Source organism: Canis lupus, chromosome 15, assembly GCF_011100685.1.
Source record: "Canis lupus familiaris isolate Mischka breed German Shepherd chromosome 15, alternate assembly UU_Cfam_GSD_1.0, whole genome shotgun sequence".
NCBI lineage: Eukaryota > Metazoa > Chordata > Mammalia > Carnivora > Canidae > Canis > Canis lupus.
In genome coordinates, this window is record NC_049236.1 from 10,479,308 (window position 1) to 10,500,726 (window position 21,419).

General features: G+C 36.3%; 1 protein-coding gene across 2 annotated transcripts in view; it reads left to right on the plus strand.

The window, feature by feature from the left end:
• FAF1 (Fas associated factor 1) overlaps positions 1-21,419 on the plus strand; it is a 461,021-nt gene that overhangs the window by 206,846 nt on the left and 232,756 nt on the right. For both annotated transcript variants that reach the window (XM_038558075.1, XM_038558076.1), the window contains exon 7: positions 20,787-20,892. In XM_038558075.1, coding sequence (XP_038414003.1) covers positions 20,787-20,892 — 106 coding nt within the window. The remainder of the gene's footprint in view (positions 1-20,786; positions 20,893-21,419) is intronic.

Consider the following 21,419-nt stretch of genomic DNA (forward strand, 5'->3'; position numbering starts at 1 on the left):
CTCTCTCTGTCTATCATAAACAAATATGTATAGATGACACAAATATCTGTTTATCAACCCACATGACCTAGTTGCCAGTGGAGCTTTTCACTGGTGTGTATGTCCATATGTAATTCAAAGTCGTATGTCTAGAAGTGAGAAAATCCTTAGAAATCTGTACTAGGGCCTATATTTTTGGTCTCAAGTATACAGTTGTGCAAAATAGTCAGTGTATTCCACCAGAATGATAATTACTTGAAAGGTCATTGAGTTTGGCATATTAATTGATGACTTTGTTGAGATTATTTTTGGTAGATAAGCATGAGAACCAGATTATAGTAGATGTTAAGGGATATGGGAGAAATGAGGAATTGGAGTTACTGTTATTTCAGAAAAGTTGACTGTGAAGGGAAGAAGTTGAGGAATGAGTAGGGACAAGAGACTGGAGAATTAAAAATATTAGGAGAAAGAGACAGCTGATAGGGAAAATTTGAAAAAGTAAAACCAAAAAAGAGCTATTGGCCAAAAAGGGTACAGTAGTGGCTTAGCTTGAGCTACTGTAACAAAATACCATAGACTGGGTGGCTTAAATCACAGACATTTATTTCTCACAATTCTTGAGGCTGGAAGTTTCAAGATTAAGTTTCCAGCAAGGTTTGGTTTTTGGAAAGGCTTTTTTCCTGGCTTGCAGACAACTGCCTTCTTGCAGTGTCTTCACATGGCTGAGATAGAGAGAAAGAAGATAGCAGGTGTGTGCGATTGAGCAAGTGAGTTCTGGTCTTTCTTCCTCTTCTTATAAAGACACCATTTCTGTCGGATTAGGACCCCACCCTTATGATCTCATTTAATCTTTCTTCTCCTCCTCCTCCTCCTCCTCCTCCTTCTCCTCCTCCTCCTTCTTCTTCTTCTTTTTAAAAGATTTTATTTATTTATTCATGATAGACACACAGAGAGAGGCAGAGACACGGGCAGAGGGAGCAGCAGGCTCCCCGTGAGGAGCCTGATGCAGGACTCGATCCCGTATCTGGGGATCAGGACCTGAGCTGAAGGCAGACACTCAACCGCTGAGCCATCCAGGCATCGCTCCTTACTTCTTTTTTTTTTTTTTTAAAGATTTATTTATTTATTCATTCAGAGAGAGCGAAGAGAGAGGCAGAGACACAGGCAGAGGGAGAAGCAGGCTCCCTGCAGGAAGCCCGATGTCGGACTTGATCCCGAGTCTCCAGGATCACACCCCGGGCTGTAGGCGGCACTAAACCGCTACGCCACCGGGGCTGCCCCCTCCTTACTTCTTAAAGACTGTCTCCAAATAGTTATATTGAGTATTAGGGCTTCAACATAAGAATTCTGGTTGGGAAAGGGGAAAATGCAGTTCAGTCCATAGCAGAGAGAGACAGAGTAGAGTCCAGGAATTAAATATTTGAAATGAAGTTAGCTAGCAGATTTAGGGACAGTAGGAAAGATAGAAGATTGAAGGAAATGGACAAAATTTCTGGGTTCCTAATTTTAGAGCTATTACAGTAAAAGTTGGCAACAAAGTAAAAATTACATATAATACTGAAATAGAAGATAGGTAATAGTTACAAGAATAAGAATGTTAAAGAAATATGAAGTTAAAGTGTCTGGTCAGTGACAGTGACAAAATGATTACCATTTATGAAGACAAGCGTTTTGCCAAGTCCTTCATATATATTATTATATTCTCACAGTAAACCATAAATATTATTAACCACATTTTGCAGATTAGGAAACTAAGTTCAGGGTAGTGTGACCGAGAAAGAGTAGTTATTGGGAGTTCATTTAGGTTCTTACTTGAAGAATGCTAGAGATTCTGATTAACTTTATACTAAGATTTATGTTTTTTCTTTTTCTTTTTTTAGATTTATGTTTTTTCTAATACAGACTAAATATTTTAACTAAAAGGAATAATGGTAAAGAAAAATAACCTGAATACTTCTAGAAGAAAAAAGAGAATGGGAAAACTTAGTTAATACATTAGCAAGCAATAGTATGAAAAAAGAAGCTCTGGAAAACAAGGAGAGTATAGAACAGAAAATATGATAGCAGAAAAAAAATCAAGTATATTAAAATCTCAGTAAATATTAAACTCTGCTATTAAAGATAAAAGCTCTCAAATAGGATTTTAAGAATTGTCCACTGTATGTTGTTTACTAGAGAATCATCTTTTGAAGAAATGGCGTAGAAAAGGGAAAATAAAGGGTCAGAAAATGATATTCTACCCAAATATTAGTTAAAAGAATGTGTAGCAATATTACTATCACATAAAATTGAATTTAAGGCAAATAGCAATGAGGGCCAGTTTATCAGGAAGATAGGACAGTTGTGAACTTGTATGCACAAACCAGCAAAATTGACAGAATTATAAGGAGAACGAGATCAACCACAATCATATACAAACATCTTTCAGAAACTAATGAATTAAGAAATATATCTTTGCAGGCTATGGAAGATTTGAATAGCTTGAGTTAAACACAAATGGAATACTGATGAAAATTGGCTATGTACTAGAACTCAAAGCCAGTATCAAAGAATCACTATTGTACTGACCTTATTCTCTGACCATTATGCATTAAAATTAGAGGTGAAGTAAGTAAAAGATATCTTTGAGATTCTCCATATATTTGGATACTACAAATAATTTATTTAAAAATTATGGGTCAGGGGATCCCTGGGTGGCGCAGCGGTTTAGCGCCTGCCTTTGGCCCAGGGCGCGATCCTGGAGACCCGGGATCGAATCCCACATCGGGCTCCCTGCGTGGAGCCTGCTTCTCCGTCTGCCTGTGTCTCTGCCTCTCTCTCTCTCTCTCTCTCTCTATCTGTGTGACTATCATAAATTAAAAAAAAAAAAATCTTTAAAAATAAATAAATAAATAAAAATTATGGGTCAAAACGAAATCATAATAGCAACTACTAGATATATTTAGAAGTGAATGTAAACGAGAGTGCTAGATACTAAAACTTTGAAAAAGTGGTATTTAGAAGGAAATGTGTAATCTAAGTCCACTAATTGGAAGACAGAAAAGATAGAAAACAATTGAATTGTTATTCAACTTAAGGAATTAGAGAAGTAGCAGAGTGAGTCAGAAGGAAATAGAAGGAAAGAAAGATAAAATCGCAGAAATTATTGATAGAGGTAATCAACAGCAATAACTCTTTGCTTGGAAAGTCAAACCAGGAAAAAATAAGAAAAATATCAAGTATGTATAAGGGGACTTAGCTGTAGATTCAGAAGAGATTTCTTAATTAATAAAATAACTATTAAATTAATATTACACAAAAGGGAAACTAATACATTGTTTGAAAACAAAAATATATATAATAATAAAATATATATCTTTATGCCAATAAAAATCTGAAATTTAGATGAAATGGAGAGTTCCATATAAAAAGTACTAAAATTAGTATAACCTGAAAAAATGATAACCATTAAAGAAACTGAATTAACAGTCAGAAATTTGATATACCATTCCTTTTTTTAAATAAATTTTTTTTTATTGGTGTTCAATTTGCCAACATATAGAATAACACCCAGTGCTCATCCCACCAAAAGCCCCCCTCAGTGCCCATCACCCAGTCACCCCCACCCCCCTCCCACCTCCTCTTCTACCACCCCTAGTTTGTTTCCCAGAGTTAGGAGTCTCTCATGTTCTGTCTCCCTTTCTGATATTTCCTACTCTTTTTTTCTCCTTTTCCCTTTATTCCCTTTCACTATTTTTTATATTCCCCAAATAAATGAGACCATATAATGTTTGTCCTTCTCTGATTGATTTATTTCACTCAGCATAATACCCTCCAGTTCCATCCACGTCAAAGCAAATGGTGGGTATTTGTCGTTTCTAATGGCTGAGTAATATCATTCCTTCCTCCTCTCTTACCCTAGAGAATTTCCATGATGAAGTCTTACTAAATCTTCATGAAATAGGATAGTCCAATCTTAAATACATTCTTCCCAGAGGGATTGCTGTCTATCTTATGTTATAGTGCTCATAGAATCTTGATACCAAAACCAGAAAAAGATAGTATAAGAAAAAATTATCTCAACTTGTAACCAGAGATAATAAAAATAAGCAAACTTTTCTTTGCCCCCTCTCAGTTTTACCATGTAATGATCTCTTTTTTTCCCTGTCTCTAATCCACCACCTTCAAATGGCATCTCCAAATTCAAATGGTGTTACTAAGATTGATTGATTGATTGATTTTAAGATTTTATTTATTTATTCATGAGAGACACAGAGAGAGGCAGAGACACGGGCAGAGGGAGAAGCAGGCTCCATGCAGGGAGCCCGATGTGGGACTCAATCCCCCGTGTCCAGGATCACACCCTGGGCTGAAGGCAGCGCTAAACCGCTGAGTCGCCTGGGCTGCCCTGTTACTAAGATTTAAATGAACCAATAGCTCTTTTTGGCAAAACATGACTTGATTGTGTTTCTACCCTACTCAAACCCCTCAAGTAGCTTTTCATCATACTTAGAATAGAATCCAGGTTCCTTACTCTGACCTCTAAAGAATTTGCATCATCTTATTCTGACCTTCCTCTTCGTTTCATCTCTTATTACTCTCCTTCTGGCGCATAGCTTGCCAGCCACACTGGCCTACTTACTTTTCTTTAAAAATTCTAAGTGTGATTCTACTTCAGAGCATTCGCCTATTCCCCTGCCTGGAATCATCTTCCACCAGTAATCAACTCGGTCATTTCTACTAGAGTAGTCCTCTACTCAAATATCATATCCTCAGAGAGGCTTTTCTTGATCCTCCTGTCTAAAATATCCCTCTGTCTTACTTTCTTCCTTTATCTTTCTTTATCATTGCAATACATTACATTCATATACATTCAGTATATTCATATTCATATTTCTTGTCCGTCTTCCTCATCACAGTGTAAAGTTACAAGAAATCAGGGACTTTTTTGTTGTTGTTGTTCATTGCTGTATCCTTGGCAGCTAAAAGAGTGCTTAAAACATACTAGGTACTTAGAAATATTTGTAGAATAAATATTGTAAAATGACACATTCCTAAAGATACTTGCCTCTTAAAGACCATAGCTAAGGAGTCAAGTTTTAGTGGTGGGATATGAAGCATCATGCAGAACAGAGATTACATATTTGGGGAACAGATCTTAAAAATGTCTCATAAATGTAATGAACTAGACAATCTTCACTTCTTGGCATGAGGTTAGCCTTATTTTTGTCCGATGTTCCTCATGGTTTTTCTCATCAAAATATGGAATAATGGAAGGAACTCTGGCTTAATAGAACACATAGGCTAGTCATTCTGTATTTGCCCTACAGTTTGGTGTCAGACAACATTTTTCCTCTCTGAGACTAGTTTCCTTAGTATTATTTCTGGTTGGCTATCTTCTTCAGCCAGATCTTGAGCTGTGAAAAGCAAGAACATTCTTTTTTTTTTTTTTTTAAGATTTTATTTATTCATAAGAGATACACAGAGAGAGGCAGAGATACAGGCAAAGGGAGAAGCAGGCTCCGTGCAGGGAGCTCAGTGTGGGACTCGATCCCAGGACCAGGATCACGCCCTTAGCCAAAGGCAGACGCTCAACTGCTGAGCCACTCAGGCATCCCTAGCAAGAACATTATTAATGAGTATCCCCCTCAGCTCATGAAGTAACATGTATGTACAAGGCCTTTTTTTATTTTTAAGATTTTTATTTATTTAAACATGAGAAACACAGAGAGAGGCAGAGAGAGAGAGAGGCAGAGACAGGAGAAACAGGCTCCATGCAAGGAGCCCAATATGGGACTCAATCCCAGGACTCCAGGATCACGCCCTGAACCGAAGGCAGACGCTCAACCACTGAGACCACCAGGAGTCCCATAAAAGGCCCTTAACAACAAGTCCTTGTTGTAAAGAATATGAAAAGTTTCATGACTAATTGAGGAATGTGATTTTTGCTCCACGCATCCATAGTCTCTCCATTGGTTGTTGGTTGTTTTACTAACTGTTAAATTTATCATAAAATATTTTTCAGATAAATTGAGAGTCCACCCAAATGTTATTCCTGCAGGATATCAGTTATTCACTTATTTACTAGATGTCAATTGAGTACTGTCTTACAGTGTGTTAAGTTATTGTTCTAGGGATTGTACTAGGGATACAATTAAGTTATTGTTCTAGGGATTGTACTAGGGATACAGTGAGGAACAAGGTGACACAGTACCTGCTTTCATGGGGTTTACAATATAGTATATGTAGAGGTGGGGCGACAGGCAACAAATTATTTAAAAAATAAGAAAAAATATAAGGTGGTAATAAATGCTTTCTAGAAAACTGAAATAGAGTGACATGATAAGAATTGAGTGGTGACTGTAGGTTGTAAGCTCAGGAAGAGCCTTTCTGAAGACGTGCTGTTTAAGCTGAAATGTGAATGGTTGAGAAGCCATTCAAGTGAAGAGCAGAAGAAAAAGTATTGTAGGTAAGGGAAATAGTGGTGAAGCTTTCAGGTCATTAATAAATATAATTGGAGAAGGTTGTATATTTTTGAATTTGGTCTTACTAGTGATCACTTGCTAGAAAAGGTCTTAGAGAATGTCTTGGTAATAAGGTCGTCTTTTCAGCTTGCTTTGATCTTGTTCTAATAAGTGATGAAAATGTCTGCCAGTTTAGTTATATGAATTTTCTTCATTTTATGGAAAGGTGACAGAACAAGGTATCCTTTATATAGTTGTCCCTTTTACAGTTAGTAATTGAGTCTTGCTATTGAACTTTGACCTTTTATACTGGGAGGATGGCTCCTGTTAATATTTTAATGACTTCTGTGAAGGTGTTTTTGAGCTCTGGTCATGCATTCAAGCATATGGTCTTCTTGTGTCTGAGTCATGAAGTTGCTGTTAACTATATCTTTGAATTAATTGCTATTGTATAAGCAAGGGTAAGTCCAGGGTGCTAATTTGGACTCTTGTGAGTTGAATATACTACTGGTGTTAATATATATGGCTCACTTTTTTTTTTTTTTTAATCCTTGGAAAAACCATTGGTGGGAAAGCAGGTGATGGTAGTCTTGAATTAAGCAGGAGTAGGGTATTATATTTTCCATTGGGTGCTGTGGAAGGAACTAAGGAATAATGAGTCAAGATGTCTGAGTTGTAGCCCCAGCTGTGTCACAGAATCACCATAAGACCATAGATAGGCAGGTCGCTCCTCTGCTTGGGCTTCAGATACTACAAGAAAATAGAGATTCTTCTAGATTCTTAGGCGTCTGTGGTGCCACTCATTCTTCCTTTCCTCTAGGGTTCTAATCAGTGGACTATACTCATAAAAATTAGTATTTAAATTAGAAAACAAAACTGCTTTAATGGCCAGACAAGCATCCAATAGAACATGTGGTTTAGACTTGAATCCTGGGTAGAGTCTTTTACCTTTCACTGCAAATCTAAATCTTAGGACCCACATACTCAGGTAGCCTATAGAAAAAGTTATGACTGGGTCTTCAGAACCTGATGGCCTGGTACAGTAGGCCTTGCATCACCAACCCAGTCACAGTAGGAATGAATGACAAGCTTTGTTCAGATGTATCTACCACAGAGGATAAGAAGTGGGAGGGAATTCAGTGCACTAGGCTGTAAAAAGTGAAAGAGAAGCTGCTGGTTTTTAGTCTCTGCCTTCTGTGAAGCGTAACCTAGTACAGTGTGACCTTGTGAATAATTGCAGTAGTCTCTTGTCTTTTCTCTGGGAGAAACAAGTTTAGATTAGGGGGAAATGCTGTAAATTTTCTTACTAAGACATCCTTTGTGTGAAGAAGTGGCGTGGGCAGAAGTAGTATACTCCTTATGTGCATAGGCAGAAGTTTGAAGAAAAGCAGATGAAACATTCTTCTCAGGATCCTTGACGTCTCTAACGCCACATTTGATATGTGCTTCACCATACCCATTAGGCATGGTATGATAAGGGAAGGATTGAAGTATTCCTCTTCTGTCTCTAGCTCCTTGTAACCATCCAGCAGTTGTGGTAATAAGTATCCACCTGTGCTCCTAGCCTTGGTTCTAGTTAAGAGGTGTATTGATACTCATGTAAACATCATATACCTTTTTCTTTCTCTCTCTTTTTAAAAAAGATTTATTTATTTATGATCGAGAGACAGACAGAGAGAGGCAGAGACACAGGCAGAGGAAGAAGCAGGCTCCATGCCAGGAGCCCGACGCGGCACTCGATCCCAGGACTCCAGGATCGCACTCTGGGCCAAAGGCAGGCGTCAAACCACTGAGCCACCCAGGGATCCCCCTTTTTTCTTTCTCATTCCAGTCTTTCCCACCCAGTACTGAGACCTTCCTAGACACTCATCTACCTCCATTACCCAAACTAAGAGAGATAATTTGTGGGATTCAATTATTTGAAGGACATTCCGAGAATGCCTCCAAATAACTCTCATCCTACTTCTATTTCCCCAACACCTAACAATCTCTGCACAATTTTACTTCTTGTAATGTTTCTCACTCTTGGGATGTATCCTACTATTTCTGTTTTTGGTATATTTCCTTAGTACAAGAAGAGTCACATCTACAAGAGCTCTGACTTAGAATGAGAGGAAAGCTCAAGAATATCCTCTTTGGAAGGAGCTAAAGCAATCATCTAATCCAGTCCCATTTTATGATTGGAAGAACTAAGGTACAGAAAGGAGAACTTAAATAGTCTAGGCCTTGGCTTCTTTACCCAGAATGTTCAGGTTGATAATTTTGGCCTACTAGGGCTTTGGAGAGAAGTAATGTGATTAAATAAGAGCACAAGTGAGGGGATCCCTGGGTGGCGCAGCGGTTTGGCGCCTGTCTTTGGCCCAGGGCGCGATCCTGGAGACCCGGGATCGAATCCCATGTCGGGCTCCCGGTGCATGGAGCCTGCTTCTCCCTCTGCCTGTGTCTCTGCCTCTCTCTCTCTCTGTGACTATCATAAATAATAAATTAAAAAAAAAAAAAAAAGAGCACATGTGAGCATTGGGCAGGCCACAGGGCTAGTTAATGGATGAGCCAGGACTTGGCTGTCATAGAATTCTTAACTCCAAAACATTCTTTGTAGTGCTTCTGAACACTGTTCGAAAGGTTAGAGTGAGTATGATCCTCAACATAGAGTCTCATTTCAACCTAATTCACACGTAAAGTAGACATTCAAAAAATCCTTTAAATGGATAAGACAAAGTGATGCAGCTCTTTTAGGAAGAGACAAACAGCTTTCAATGGGGGAGTTTTTTGGCTAAGTATTTTTATTTTCAACTAGGAAAAAGAAACACAATAGAATTTAACTTTTAAATAATTTGCTGAGAGATGTCATTTGAAATGGTGTTCTAGGAGTGTGTTTTCTTTCTATCTATCTATCTATCTATCTATCTATCTATCTATCTATCTATAGATTTTATTTCTTCATTTAAGAGAGCACTTTAGAGAGCACCAGCGAGGGAGAAACTGTCTTCTGAGCAGTCTGCCTTCTGAGGGGGAGCCAGATGAGTGGGGCTTGATCCCAGGACTATGGGTCATGACCTGAGCTGAAGGCAGATGTTTAAGTGACTGAGCCAGCTGGGTGCCCCTGAGTATGTCTTCATCATGGTGGCTTTTTATTGATAAGCATTCATGAGATTTTAGCAGTGTAGTAGAGAGAGAGAGAGAGACTTTAAATGGCCTATATGTGACAGTTTTCTGAAAACTTCATGTATGTAAGTAAATGTTCTGAATGAATCAATTAATTTTTTCTTCCAAAATGTTTTACAAAATAACTTTTTTGTTGTTGTTTTTACAAAGGATAGTTACCTGTAAAAATATTTTACTAGTATTGTAATCATTATAATTGATATCTATTTGATATATCTCTTTTTTTTTTTTTTTTAATTCATGAGAGACAGAGAGAGAGGCAGAGATATATGCAGAGGGAGAAGCGGGCTCCCTATGGGGAGCCCAATGCGGGATTCCATCCCAGGACCCTGGGATCACAACCTAAGCCAAAGGCAGATGCTCAATTACTGAGCCATCCAGGTGCTGCTTGATATATCATTCTTTAACTCATCATTTTTCGAGAATAAATGAATGTAAGCAATGTTTCTGGCACATTATTGTGACTCTGTTCAAGTTGAATTTAATTCTAGCAAGTATCATTATTAGAGTTTATAAAAGTAAAATTAGGAAATATAGGTTTGTAAATGTTTCTTAATAAGGGGTTACTGAAAAGTGGCTCATTTTAAGAAGAGGATATTTCCCTGAAGTTATGCATCCTGAATGAAAGAAGAAACTTGTCTCCAATTAAAGCATTGATGGAGTTCCCAACACATCTAATTGGATTGATGTACCAAACCCATTTATACAGTTTACTGACTATTGATAGGTTGGTGACTACTGAGATTAGCTTGTTAACATCACACTTTGAAAAGGAATTGCAGGTATTCTCTATAGTTGATTTAATGAAGAGTCAGAGTCTTGGTCACTAATTCATGAAACAAAAATCAATACATCTGTAAACGTAATTTTTTTTGCTTTTTTCCATTTTGTCTACATGGCTAGAATTATGTTTTGACAGTTTTGCTATAAACTACTTGATAGATCACAATATATCACTATCACCACTAATTACCACATTTTGATTAATCTTATATACTTTGGTTAATACAGTTTGCTGTATCCAGTATATCACTATATTGATAAACAGTAATTATAGACATAAAGACACCTGAACTTGAAATTATCATGAAAAATGTTATTAAAATTATGTGAAACCAAATGTTTGTTTATCTAGACATATTTAATTGCCAGCAAAAAAAGCAATTAAAAGTAGCTGCAGAGTAAGAGGCCAGCCTTCGTTAAACGTGGTTTTAAGATTGTTACAAAACTTGTGGTGATGATAACATGATGTGTCTTGGAGGATGTTAACAACTGTAGCAGAGTGTTAATTAAGAATGATGTAATCTGTAGCTCAGAGTTATTAGTATCATGTTAGTTTAGCTGGACAGGAGCAAATCCTAGCTTCAGTTACGATGAGGGCTCAAGTTGTATTTATAGTTGAAAGATTAACATTTTATTTTTATGGTGTTCCTGAGATAATTTAAAAATCCTGAATGAAATACAGTCAAATGTAAACATCAAGTCCCTAACTCATTTACATATGTGCCAGATTTCCAAACTGATTGCTATTTGAACCTAATCTGTCATTGCTGCCTGCATTAGCTACAACAAACATTACATTTACATATTGATTTCTTATTTTGTTTTAGTGTAAATAATCCATAATTATAGTAAATTTGGTCTTTTGTTGACAAGAGCTCATATGACTCTTTAAGTTTAGAATGGAAATTTAAATTGCCATGTGTGATGCTTTTTAATTTAAAATCTTGATATATCTGAAAGGATAAAAAGATCATTGTAGGTTATAAAATATTCCCAGAAACAAAAAAGAGACCTTTTGGAAAGATATAAAATATTAGTGGAAATGCAATAGCATATTCCAAGATTATTATTTACATTTTTCTAATAAAAACTCACAGTAATTTGAAAGAAATTACTGTTTTTGTTTCAAATTCAGATCATATTTTAAGAAATAAAATCTACTGGAAATGAACCCCTTAAGCCTATTATTTTACAATGATATTTTTGTTTTAAATATCTATTACAAGAAAAGAAATAGCATACATAGCAGGAATGAAACAGGAGATATTTTTGATACCTGTAGTGGTGTGTATGTAAGTACATACACAACATTGATTTGAGAAGTTTGATTTCACTGTCAACAAACCATGTGTCACTGGACATACAGTATTATTAACTAGCAGTGGCAACAAATCCATGGTTTCCATTTACATTGATTAAAAAAACATGTTGTATTTTTGAAATTAAGAATATGGGACCCAGGGATGGCTGGGTGGCTCAGTTGGTTAAGCATCTGCCATCCCCTTGGGTCATGATCCTGCTGTTCTGGGATTGAGCACCTTGTTGGATTCCCTGCTCAGCAGGGAGCCTGCTTTTCCTTCTGCACTCCCCCCCCGCCCCCTCCCACTCATGTTGTCTCTCCCTATCTCAAATAAATTTTAAAAATCTTTAAAAAAAATTGGGACCCATTTAATTTTAAGAATGGTAATTATCAGATTGTTCAAGTATATTTTTATGGTTTATATTTTTTATAGAGATAATTTACATACAATAAGTGCACAGTTGTTTTTTACAAATTTATTTACAATTAAAAAAAATTTTATTTGAGTGTAGTTGATACAGGATGTTACATTAGTTTCAGGGTGTGCAGTATAGTGATTCCATAAGTTTATACATTATGTTGTGCTCCCCTGAAGTGTAGCTACAATCTGTCACCATACAATGCTATTACAATATCGATGACTATGTTCCTTACACTGTTCTTTTTATTTCTGTTTTTCATTACATAACTGGATGCCTGTATCTCTTACTCCCTTTAACCCATTTTGCCCATACCCCAACCAAAAATGCATATTTCTTGTTTCTCCCAGTTATATGAGTTTTGACAAAAGCATGTTGTTTTCTACCATGGATTTTAATGAGTGAGATTTTAATTTGGAGATATATATGTATAATACATATATATATACAAAATTTGGATATATCATATCCATTATATATTATATATAAATATTAATATGATTTAATATAAATATTAAAATTTGGATATATCATCCACTTATATATCATATAAATGTTAAAATTAATATATCAAAATATATAAATATTAAAATATAAAATATTATATATATGGTTCATATCCATGTAGAAGCTTGTGTTCAATTGATAGCAGCTGTTTACATGCTACTATGAATGCGGAAACTCTAAAAAGCCCTTATATTAGTCAGCTTAGGCTGCTATAACAAAATACCATAGACTGGGTGGCTTAAACCAGATACTTATTTCTCACAGTTCTGAAGCTGGGAAGTTCAAGATCAAGGTACTGGCAGATTTGGTTCCTGGAGAGAGCTTACAGGTGGTTGCCTTCTTGCTGTGTCCTCACTTGGCAGAGAGAGAAAAAGCTCTTATCTCTCTTGCTTTAAGGACACTAATTACATTACGGGCCCCACCCTCATGATTTTTCTAAACTTACTTTCTAAAGGCCCTACCTGCAAATACCATCACAGTGGGGATAGGGCTTTTGGTTTGTGAATTTAGTGGAAGTGGGGTGTGGGGGAGGAAGGGTGGGACACAGACATTCAGGGCATAAGATTCCTGAAACCTCAGTCTGAATTTGTTGTGCTTCCTAGTTCCGTTGTTTAATCTTGATGAATTTATACTATAAAGTATAAACAGTGTTTCCCTTAGAACTGGTAACTATTTTAATAGTTAGGCTATGGTGTAGCCTGGCCAAATCTTTTGGTAGCCTAAGAATTTAAGAGAGGATTCTTGATTCAAGGAATTGCTGGAAAGGAAATCCTTAAATTACTATTATTCTCCAAAAAAAAAAAAAAATTACTATTATTCTTGATGCAAGATACTTTGCCTACTTTTGTGCTACCCTATGAAATGGGCCTGCTATTTGGCAGGAAGAAAGCCATTCCTCATTTTAATCAGGAATTAACAATAGGTATATAACTACATGATGCTCAAAAGATTGTTTCATTACCATAATGCAGCTTTAAGTTAACCTTGAAAAGTCACTGCATCATACATATTAAATAGCCATGTGCTTTCTGCATAAGTGGATCACTAAAGTATTCTCTCAATGTGAAATAAACTCAAGACTGAGTTAGACTGTTATACTTCATTATTTCAAAATGTTACTTTTATCAATACCTGATCACAAAGTCTAGTAATTTATGGCTTTTTATGTTCGCATGTAGCTTCAGGGCGCCTGGGTGGCTCAGTGGTTGAATGTCTGCCTCTGGCTCACGTCATGATCCCAGGGTCTTGGGATTGATTCTCACATCAGGCACCCCTCAGGAAGCCTGCTTCTCTCTCTGCCTATGTCTCTGCCTGTCTCTCTGTGTGTCTCTCATGAATAAATAAATAAATCTTAAAATAAAATGTGGCTTCAAATTTATTTACTGGGGCCTATGTGTTAAAATTTGCTATATGTTATTTTCCCCTTATAAAAAAAACTGGAGAGTAATGTAAAAATATGTTAAACCAACCCAGTGAATTAAAATGAAATTGGCACTTATTAGAACACAGGTATTTTATAGATGGCTTCTCTATCTGATAAATGTTCATAGTTAAATTGGAATAGAATCTTCCCAGGCAGAGATGGACATTCTGCTAATGAAAGGTCACTAGAAGTGTAAGACTTGTGGACAAAAAAGAAAGCAGAGAAAAGATGTTCTACTGGAACTGTTTCTAGAATTGCATTGGTGACTTCAATATTAATGCTTCGTTATAATACTGAGAATTTTGAGTGGCCAGCCAGCTGGCCTGCCTGCCTGCTTCCTTGCTATAGTTCCTGCTCTTGTATCCTCCCCACCAATTTTAAGTATCTTATTTATTTATTTAGAGGGAGAGAATGTGAGTGAGGGGAAGGACAGAGAGAGAGAGAATCCCAAGCAGATTCTGTGCTGAGTGTGGAGCCTGATGTGGGGCTTGATCCTGCAACCCCAAGACCATGACCTGACCCGAAATCAAGACTCAGAAGTTCAACTGACTAAACCACCCAGGCATTTGCCCCGCACCCCCCTCCGCCCCCTGCAACCGAGACTCCCCTTCTGCCTACCAATTTTAAAATGAAGAAGCTGGTTAGGGGAATTATGAGATGGTATATATGAAAATATCATGCACTATGTCTACTAATTGCTTAAAAATGTTAATGTTCATTGTATTATACTGTATTGTATTTTTTTTGCAAATAGCCACTAGCTTTTTTTTTTTTTTTTAAAGATTTTATTTATTTATTCATGAGAGAGACAGATTGAGAGAGACGCAGAGACACAGGCAGAGGGAGAAGCAGGCTCCATGCAGGGAGCCCAACGTGGGACTTGATCCTGGGTCTCCAGGATCACGCCCTGGGCTGAGGGCGGCGCTAAACCGCTGAGCCACCCGGGCTTGCCAAATAGCCACTAGCTTAAAGCTTGGAACAGTGTATGTGATTCTTATTATGGTTTAAACATTAATTTCACTCTGAGTTTGAAGGTAGGGTAATGGTAAGTTTTAAGAGCCTTTGTCTGTTTATAGAAACGAAATCATCTTCTTGTTGGTAAATGCAAATATTTTTAACCGAAAGGAAAATCATGATGAATAAAAAATTTAAAACTTTACAATGAGAATAGATGTTCTATTGAAACCATTTCTTGCTTTGGGTGAAAATTCAAATTGTTTTCCAGAAGGTTGTACATTTGCCTATACCTATCCTTCTACCTCTAATTGAAGAGAAAACATACTATTAAAAAAATCGTTTCATGTTATTTCTCACCTACCCACTTTGGTTGGCAGTCATCCTCAGAGCCACTCTAAAGGTCAAAAGTTGAAGTAGCATGAATGACTTTGCATTTTGAAGGTAAAAGAGAAGCTGCTTGAAGGTGAATTAACTGAGGCTAACTATCCTAATCAACCATTAGAAGACACTTAGAAAATTGCTCCTAGGTGCAACAGCTAAGGTGAGGACTCACTTCATTCTGCTGAGTTATAGCTAGAATCAGTTGCCTAGATAATATTTTAGCAATAAAGCCTTTGCAAATTATGCCAATCACCACAGTAAATTCTTTACAGCTTTTAGCCCTATTTCAATCCCCACCTCCCCAAACCCTTTGAGAAAACCAAGAAACAAAACTTGCTCAGTTCACATGCCAGCCTCTGTGGGAAGCCACTGTGGTTAAATTTAGGAATTCTTCTTCTTTATTTCCTTAGCATCTTAGGAGAAGTGGTTATTAGAGTTCTTAGCAAACAGTATTAAAGATGAGTTGTAAGTTTGTCTGCCAATCTCTCAATAAATTCAGTGAAGGCAGAACTGTGATTTTACTGGGTTCCCTTCCCCAGGACTTGGAGGACAAATCTTGAGTTAGACCTGGATCACTTTTACTTATTTTGTGTATTTTGTATGTGTCATTAGGCAAGTAGAGTAACATCAGTTTTCTCTTCCATAAAATGAAGAATGATAATCCTAACTTCATAAAGTTGACGTGAAGTTCTTAATGCCTGATACGTAGTAGAACTCATTAAGGGCTAGTCATCATTGTTAATTGCTAAGTGAATGAGTCAGGCTGGAGTCTGAGGTCACAGGTAGTACCCTCAGCTTACTCTTCCAGATGAACAATTCTCACAAGGAGCATGACTACACTATATCAATCCCAAGCAAGACCTGTATAAAAAAGAACATTGTGAGTGAGTCTGGATAGTATTAGGCATTACATACAATTGTGTTCAATGCATCAAAAAAGTTTTATTCTTTATGAACTCTTGTGGAGGAATGGAATTAAAACATGAAAAATTACTGCCACAGAAACACCCATAGATCCTTTTATTAATGTTTCATTATCATTGTAAGATTTTAAAGCATGGGTACCCCTCAAAAGTATTCTGTTTCCAGTAAGTTCTATGAGAAACCACTTAAAACTAACATGCAATGCAAATTCCCACTTGGCTTTCTAAAATTTAGTATTCATAGTTCTATGAAGGATTATTATCCTTTTCCTGAAGAGGAAACTGAGAATTTACAGTAAATTCTGTAATGTACCTGAGCTGAAATCAAGAGTTGGACGCTTAACCAGCTGGGCCACCCAGATGCCCCAAAAGTGATGTTCTTCCAAAGTAGTCTGACAGTTAATACTGGTCCTGGCAAACCTTTTTGCAAAGTTATTGCACAAGTCTGCCAGTCAAAATCAGAAACATACCTAAGCAATTGTGTAAAGGCAAGCACTAAAAGTATTAATGATGTATGTAGATTCACATGTAAAGATAAAGGAGGATCTATATAATAATCAAGACTTGCAGAATTCTGAGCCTTGCTTTTCAAGCTCCCATACTGGTGGTCTTTAATTTTTTAAAGTTTTCTTTTTTTTTTTTTTTAAGTTTTCTTTTTTACAAACCTTTCTTCACATCTTCTTATACTTCTTCCTCATTGCTTTCTACACTTTTCTCTATATTCTCTGGTCTCCATCTCTGCTCAAATTGGTCTGTGCCTGAAATCATTCTGCATATCTACTTGTTAAATTACTGTCCATCCTTCAAATTACTTCAAAGTTCTGTCTTTCTTCACAGTCCTCAGGTGTCTTTTAAATTCTGAATAGTCTATCTTGACTGTTACAAATAATAGAATCAAATAATTATAGAAAGAATTAATTGTGAACTCTTCATCTTTGTATCTCCAAAGCAGCTTAGCCATTTTGGGAGGTAGGATACTGATGTGTAAAGAACATGGAATTAAAGATAGTTTAGAAACTGGATTTCATCTTTTTGTAGCTGCATGACCTTGGGCAATTACATAACTTTTCTGATCCACATTTTGTGAATAAAGTGGCACTTCACAGACTCAAAAAATGAGAATTAGTAGTTCCATATATATGCAGTTCAGAACATGCAAAACTATTCTTTTTTTTTTTTTGCAAAACTATTCTATAACTGTTTATAGGATTCAGTTATATCACTTTTTAATATGCTAGTTGCCAAGGGAAATACTGATGAGTAATAAGATATTTATCCTCAAAAGGCTAATAGTCTTGAATTAAGGACTTCTACACATGAAACAAAGCAAACTGTACAGAATATACTATAACTAAGTATTAAATGAATTATATGATAGAGAAATTCAGAGAAGAGAGAGTCTAAAATAAATAAAAATGGTAGACCATGAGTTGGCCTGAAAGCTGTGTAGTATTGGTGGGGTAGCTGTGGAAGATGAGAACAACATGAACAGAAATTGAATTGAGTATGATGTGATGTTTCTGTCATGAGAAGTAGAAGTTAGCCAAGCTCTAGAGCAAAAGTCAAATTTTAGAGAATAGTTGGGAAGTAGGTCTACCTGTGAAAGGCCTTGAAACTCCAAGTAGGCTTTCTGTTACTTGCCGCTTTGACCCTAAATTAACTTAATATACAGATATTGAACATTGACCCAACCTACTATTTGAGCCTCATTACTCTCTTCTCATGCAGTCATAATGAACTTTTCACAATTTCCTGAAAATGTGATTTTTCTGACCTTAGTGCATTTGATGTCTCAACATCACTTGACATAATTGCTCATGCCCTCCTAATCGAAACAATTACTGCAGTCTAGTTACTAGACTTTCTTGATCTTTCTCTTAACTCACTGACCATTTATCATTCTCCTTTGCTCTGACTCTTCTGCTTGATTTCAAATGATTGGAATGTGTAGGACTCCATCCCGGCCTCTCTCCTTTTCTCTAAGCAATGTATTTCTCTAGGTTATTTCTTTCACCCACAAAATCTAAATACGGTCTTTGTGCTATGAATTCTGCTGTAAGCTGGCTTCGTTGACCATCACCTGTGTACAACTGTACGTGAGATCTCTTTTTAGATGTCTAATAGGCATCTTAAACTTAATATATCCAAAACTTCACTCTTAGTTTCCCCACCCAACCTGTTCTTACCCCAGTTTTCCTTGTTAAATGTAATTCCCTCCTTCCATTTGCTTAGACCAGAAACTTGGGAATATGTTTTCTCTCATTTCATTAGTAATTTGTCTGGCTTCTACCTCTAAAAGACATCTGAACCTGACAGCTCTTCACCCTCTTTGCCCCTAGTAGTTCAAGTCACCACTTCTTGCTGGGACTAGCCTCCTAAGTCTCCTAACTCTCCCTGCCTTTACATTTTATTCACCATAGCCCAGGCAGCCAGAATAATATTGTATACATGTAAACGTAAGTCAGTTCTTAACTATTTCCCTGCGTAAAACCTCCAGTGGTTTCCCCTTGCAATTACTATAAATATCAAGTTCTTTACTATGGTCTGTAAGGACCTACATGCTCAGACTGCTGCTATCTCTTTCTTATCATACCAGCCTCAACTTAAATGGCACTTCCTCAGAGATGCCTTCCCTAACTATTATGTTGAAAATAATTCCCTTCATCCTGCCCCTCTGTTACTTTTTAATTGTAATCTGTTTTATTTCCTTCACAACACTTAGTATTCTCTAAAAAACATTTATTTGGTTATTTTCTGTCTCCTTTAGTGGAATGTAAATTACATGAAAGCAGGGATCATGTTTTTCTTGTTCACTACTGTATCCCTGGCAGTTAGAACCTAGATAGGTGCTCAATAAATACATGTCAACTGAGTGAATGAATGTCCTGTGTTGTTCTACTTATTATTTCCTTGTCTAAAAAGTGCGACCCTTCTCTCTTTCCCAAATGAAGCAAAAATTTCATGCCTTACAAATGACAAACACAAAGGTCCTACTTATCCTTTATATTTCAACTTATATCTTTCTTCTCCTCTGAAGCTTTCCCTAACCATTTCCCTCTTTCACTGAGACAGTTAAGTGCTTCCTTCTCAGTTTTCATTATCTCACCCCCCCACCCCACCCAACCTGTTCCTACCTATTTTTTTTTTTTGTACCTATTACATTTTACTTTGGCTATTTATGTATCTGTCTACCCTTCTTAGACTGAGAAGTTTTTAATGGACAGAATCTATGCATTTATTTGGGTTGGTTTCTTTCGCACATGGAATAATGCAGACATTGACTTAATGTGATAACTACATGAATCAAAATCAAAATCTTAATCCCCTAGTAGTTTTCCAGAAAGCAGTATTGCTTTGTGAAATACAAAGATGAATAAGACTTTTTCTGGAAATTTACAATTTATTCATTGTTCAATAAATATTTATCTACACTGTGACAGGCATTATGCTTAAGTGCTAAGGATACAGTGACAAAGAATCCTACTTAAACTCTTTTAATTTGGTATCATTTCCTTTGATTTTGATCAATAATATTTCATGCTATGTATTGCTGTTTCCTAGGTATTTTTAGTCTGTAATTAATCTAGGAACTCCATAGGAGACAACGGGACAGACAGATTAACTGCCTAATCCTAATCTTATGTATGTTTATCACATGGTTACAGAATAGCAAAGGAGGAGTAACGGAGGCTAGAACTGTATACCATACTGAAATTGTTTTCCCAATTCCATAAGCATGGCACAATTATACTCAAGGCTGCCAGTATAGATTATTCATACAGAATAGAGGCAGATTTTTATTTTCAGTGTTGATAATGCTTAAACAAATTAATATTGTCATAAACAAATAGAACTATGACTTAGGTTTCTTAGTTTATGTGCTTAATTTCATTTACTCTTCATGGTTCTGATACCTTTCTAACATTTTTTGGTTAATGTTGCTCTTAATTCCCCAATTTCTAAATTCTATGTATTTCTGATTCCTAAGTGAAAGCACAGACATTTTGAAGTAATTTTGATATAGCAATTAAAGTTCAGTAGATGTCAGTATCTTCTGAATTTTTACTAAAACCATATTTCTAATCTAATACAACATTCATGAGTTTTATATTTCTGTTCTTCTAAAACCATTTCACTTGGATTTGAACTAAAGCCTTTGAATATGCATCTTAGTAACATATTTGGAATTTTATATAATTGAAAAATTTGATTCTCTTGGAGGAAATACTTAGACAATAGCATATATCTTCTAGAAAATTCTTATGTATGCAAAATGTTTAGAATTGAAGTTTAAAAACACCTTGGTAGAGAAAGAGTTAACAGATTAGCTCCCCTTGGTTGCTCTCAGCATGTTCTCTTGCCTTTAGGAGCTGCAAAGATGATAACATTGGGCCCGGACATGCCTGTGTGGAGGTTATGGTACTCCTGGGGTTTTTGCAGCTAGCTGTAAAGCAAGCTAGAACATGTTCATCTCAGAGTTCCTTGTTTTTCTTTCAACCCTTTCAGTGCCCTGCAGGAGTCATTAAATCAAAACTTCATGCTGATCATCACCCACCGAGAAGTCCAGCGGGAGTACAACCTGAACTTCTCAGGAAGCAGTACTATTCAAGAGGTGAGTTATGTCTCACAGCTAAGGAATAAAGGTAGCTCATTATAGCTAATGTTGACCCTGTTAAAGAGGGCTTATCTGTTCTAGTTGGAAACTCTCTTTATGTTTCATTATTGGGTTCTTAATTTTAATTAACTGGAGCATCAATGATTACTGTAGATATATTAAATGACTTGACCTAGAAAGATAGATGTTGTAAATGGGAGCTCTTGATAACTCTTAAAATAGTCAACTTGAAAACTTGCTTAAAAATAACTCATTGTTATATAATATATTTTATGGTTTTTTTAGTAATGATTCAAAATATTAATTTGGAAATTGTTGACAGCATGCATTTTCGAACATGTTTATATTTTATTTGAAAGGTTGCTCTCAAATATATTATTTATATTGTGTACCCTGTCTTTTTTCCAAAAGGAGTTTCAGGAGGATTTTCTTAAGTAGCTCAATCCCAATGTTAGGCAATATTCGTGAGGTGCTTTTGGAGACTGTCAGTCTTTAGCTTGGAATATCTGAGAAGAGTCTATTTA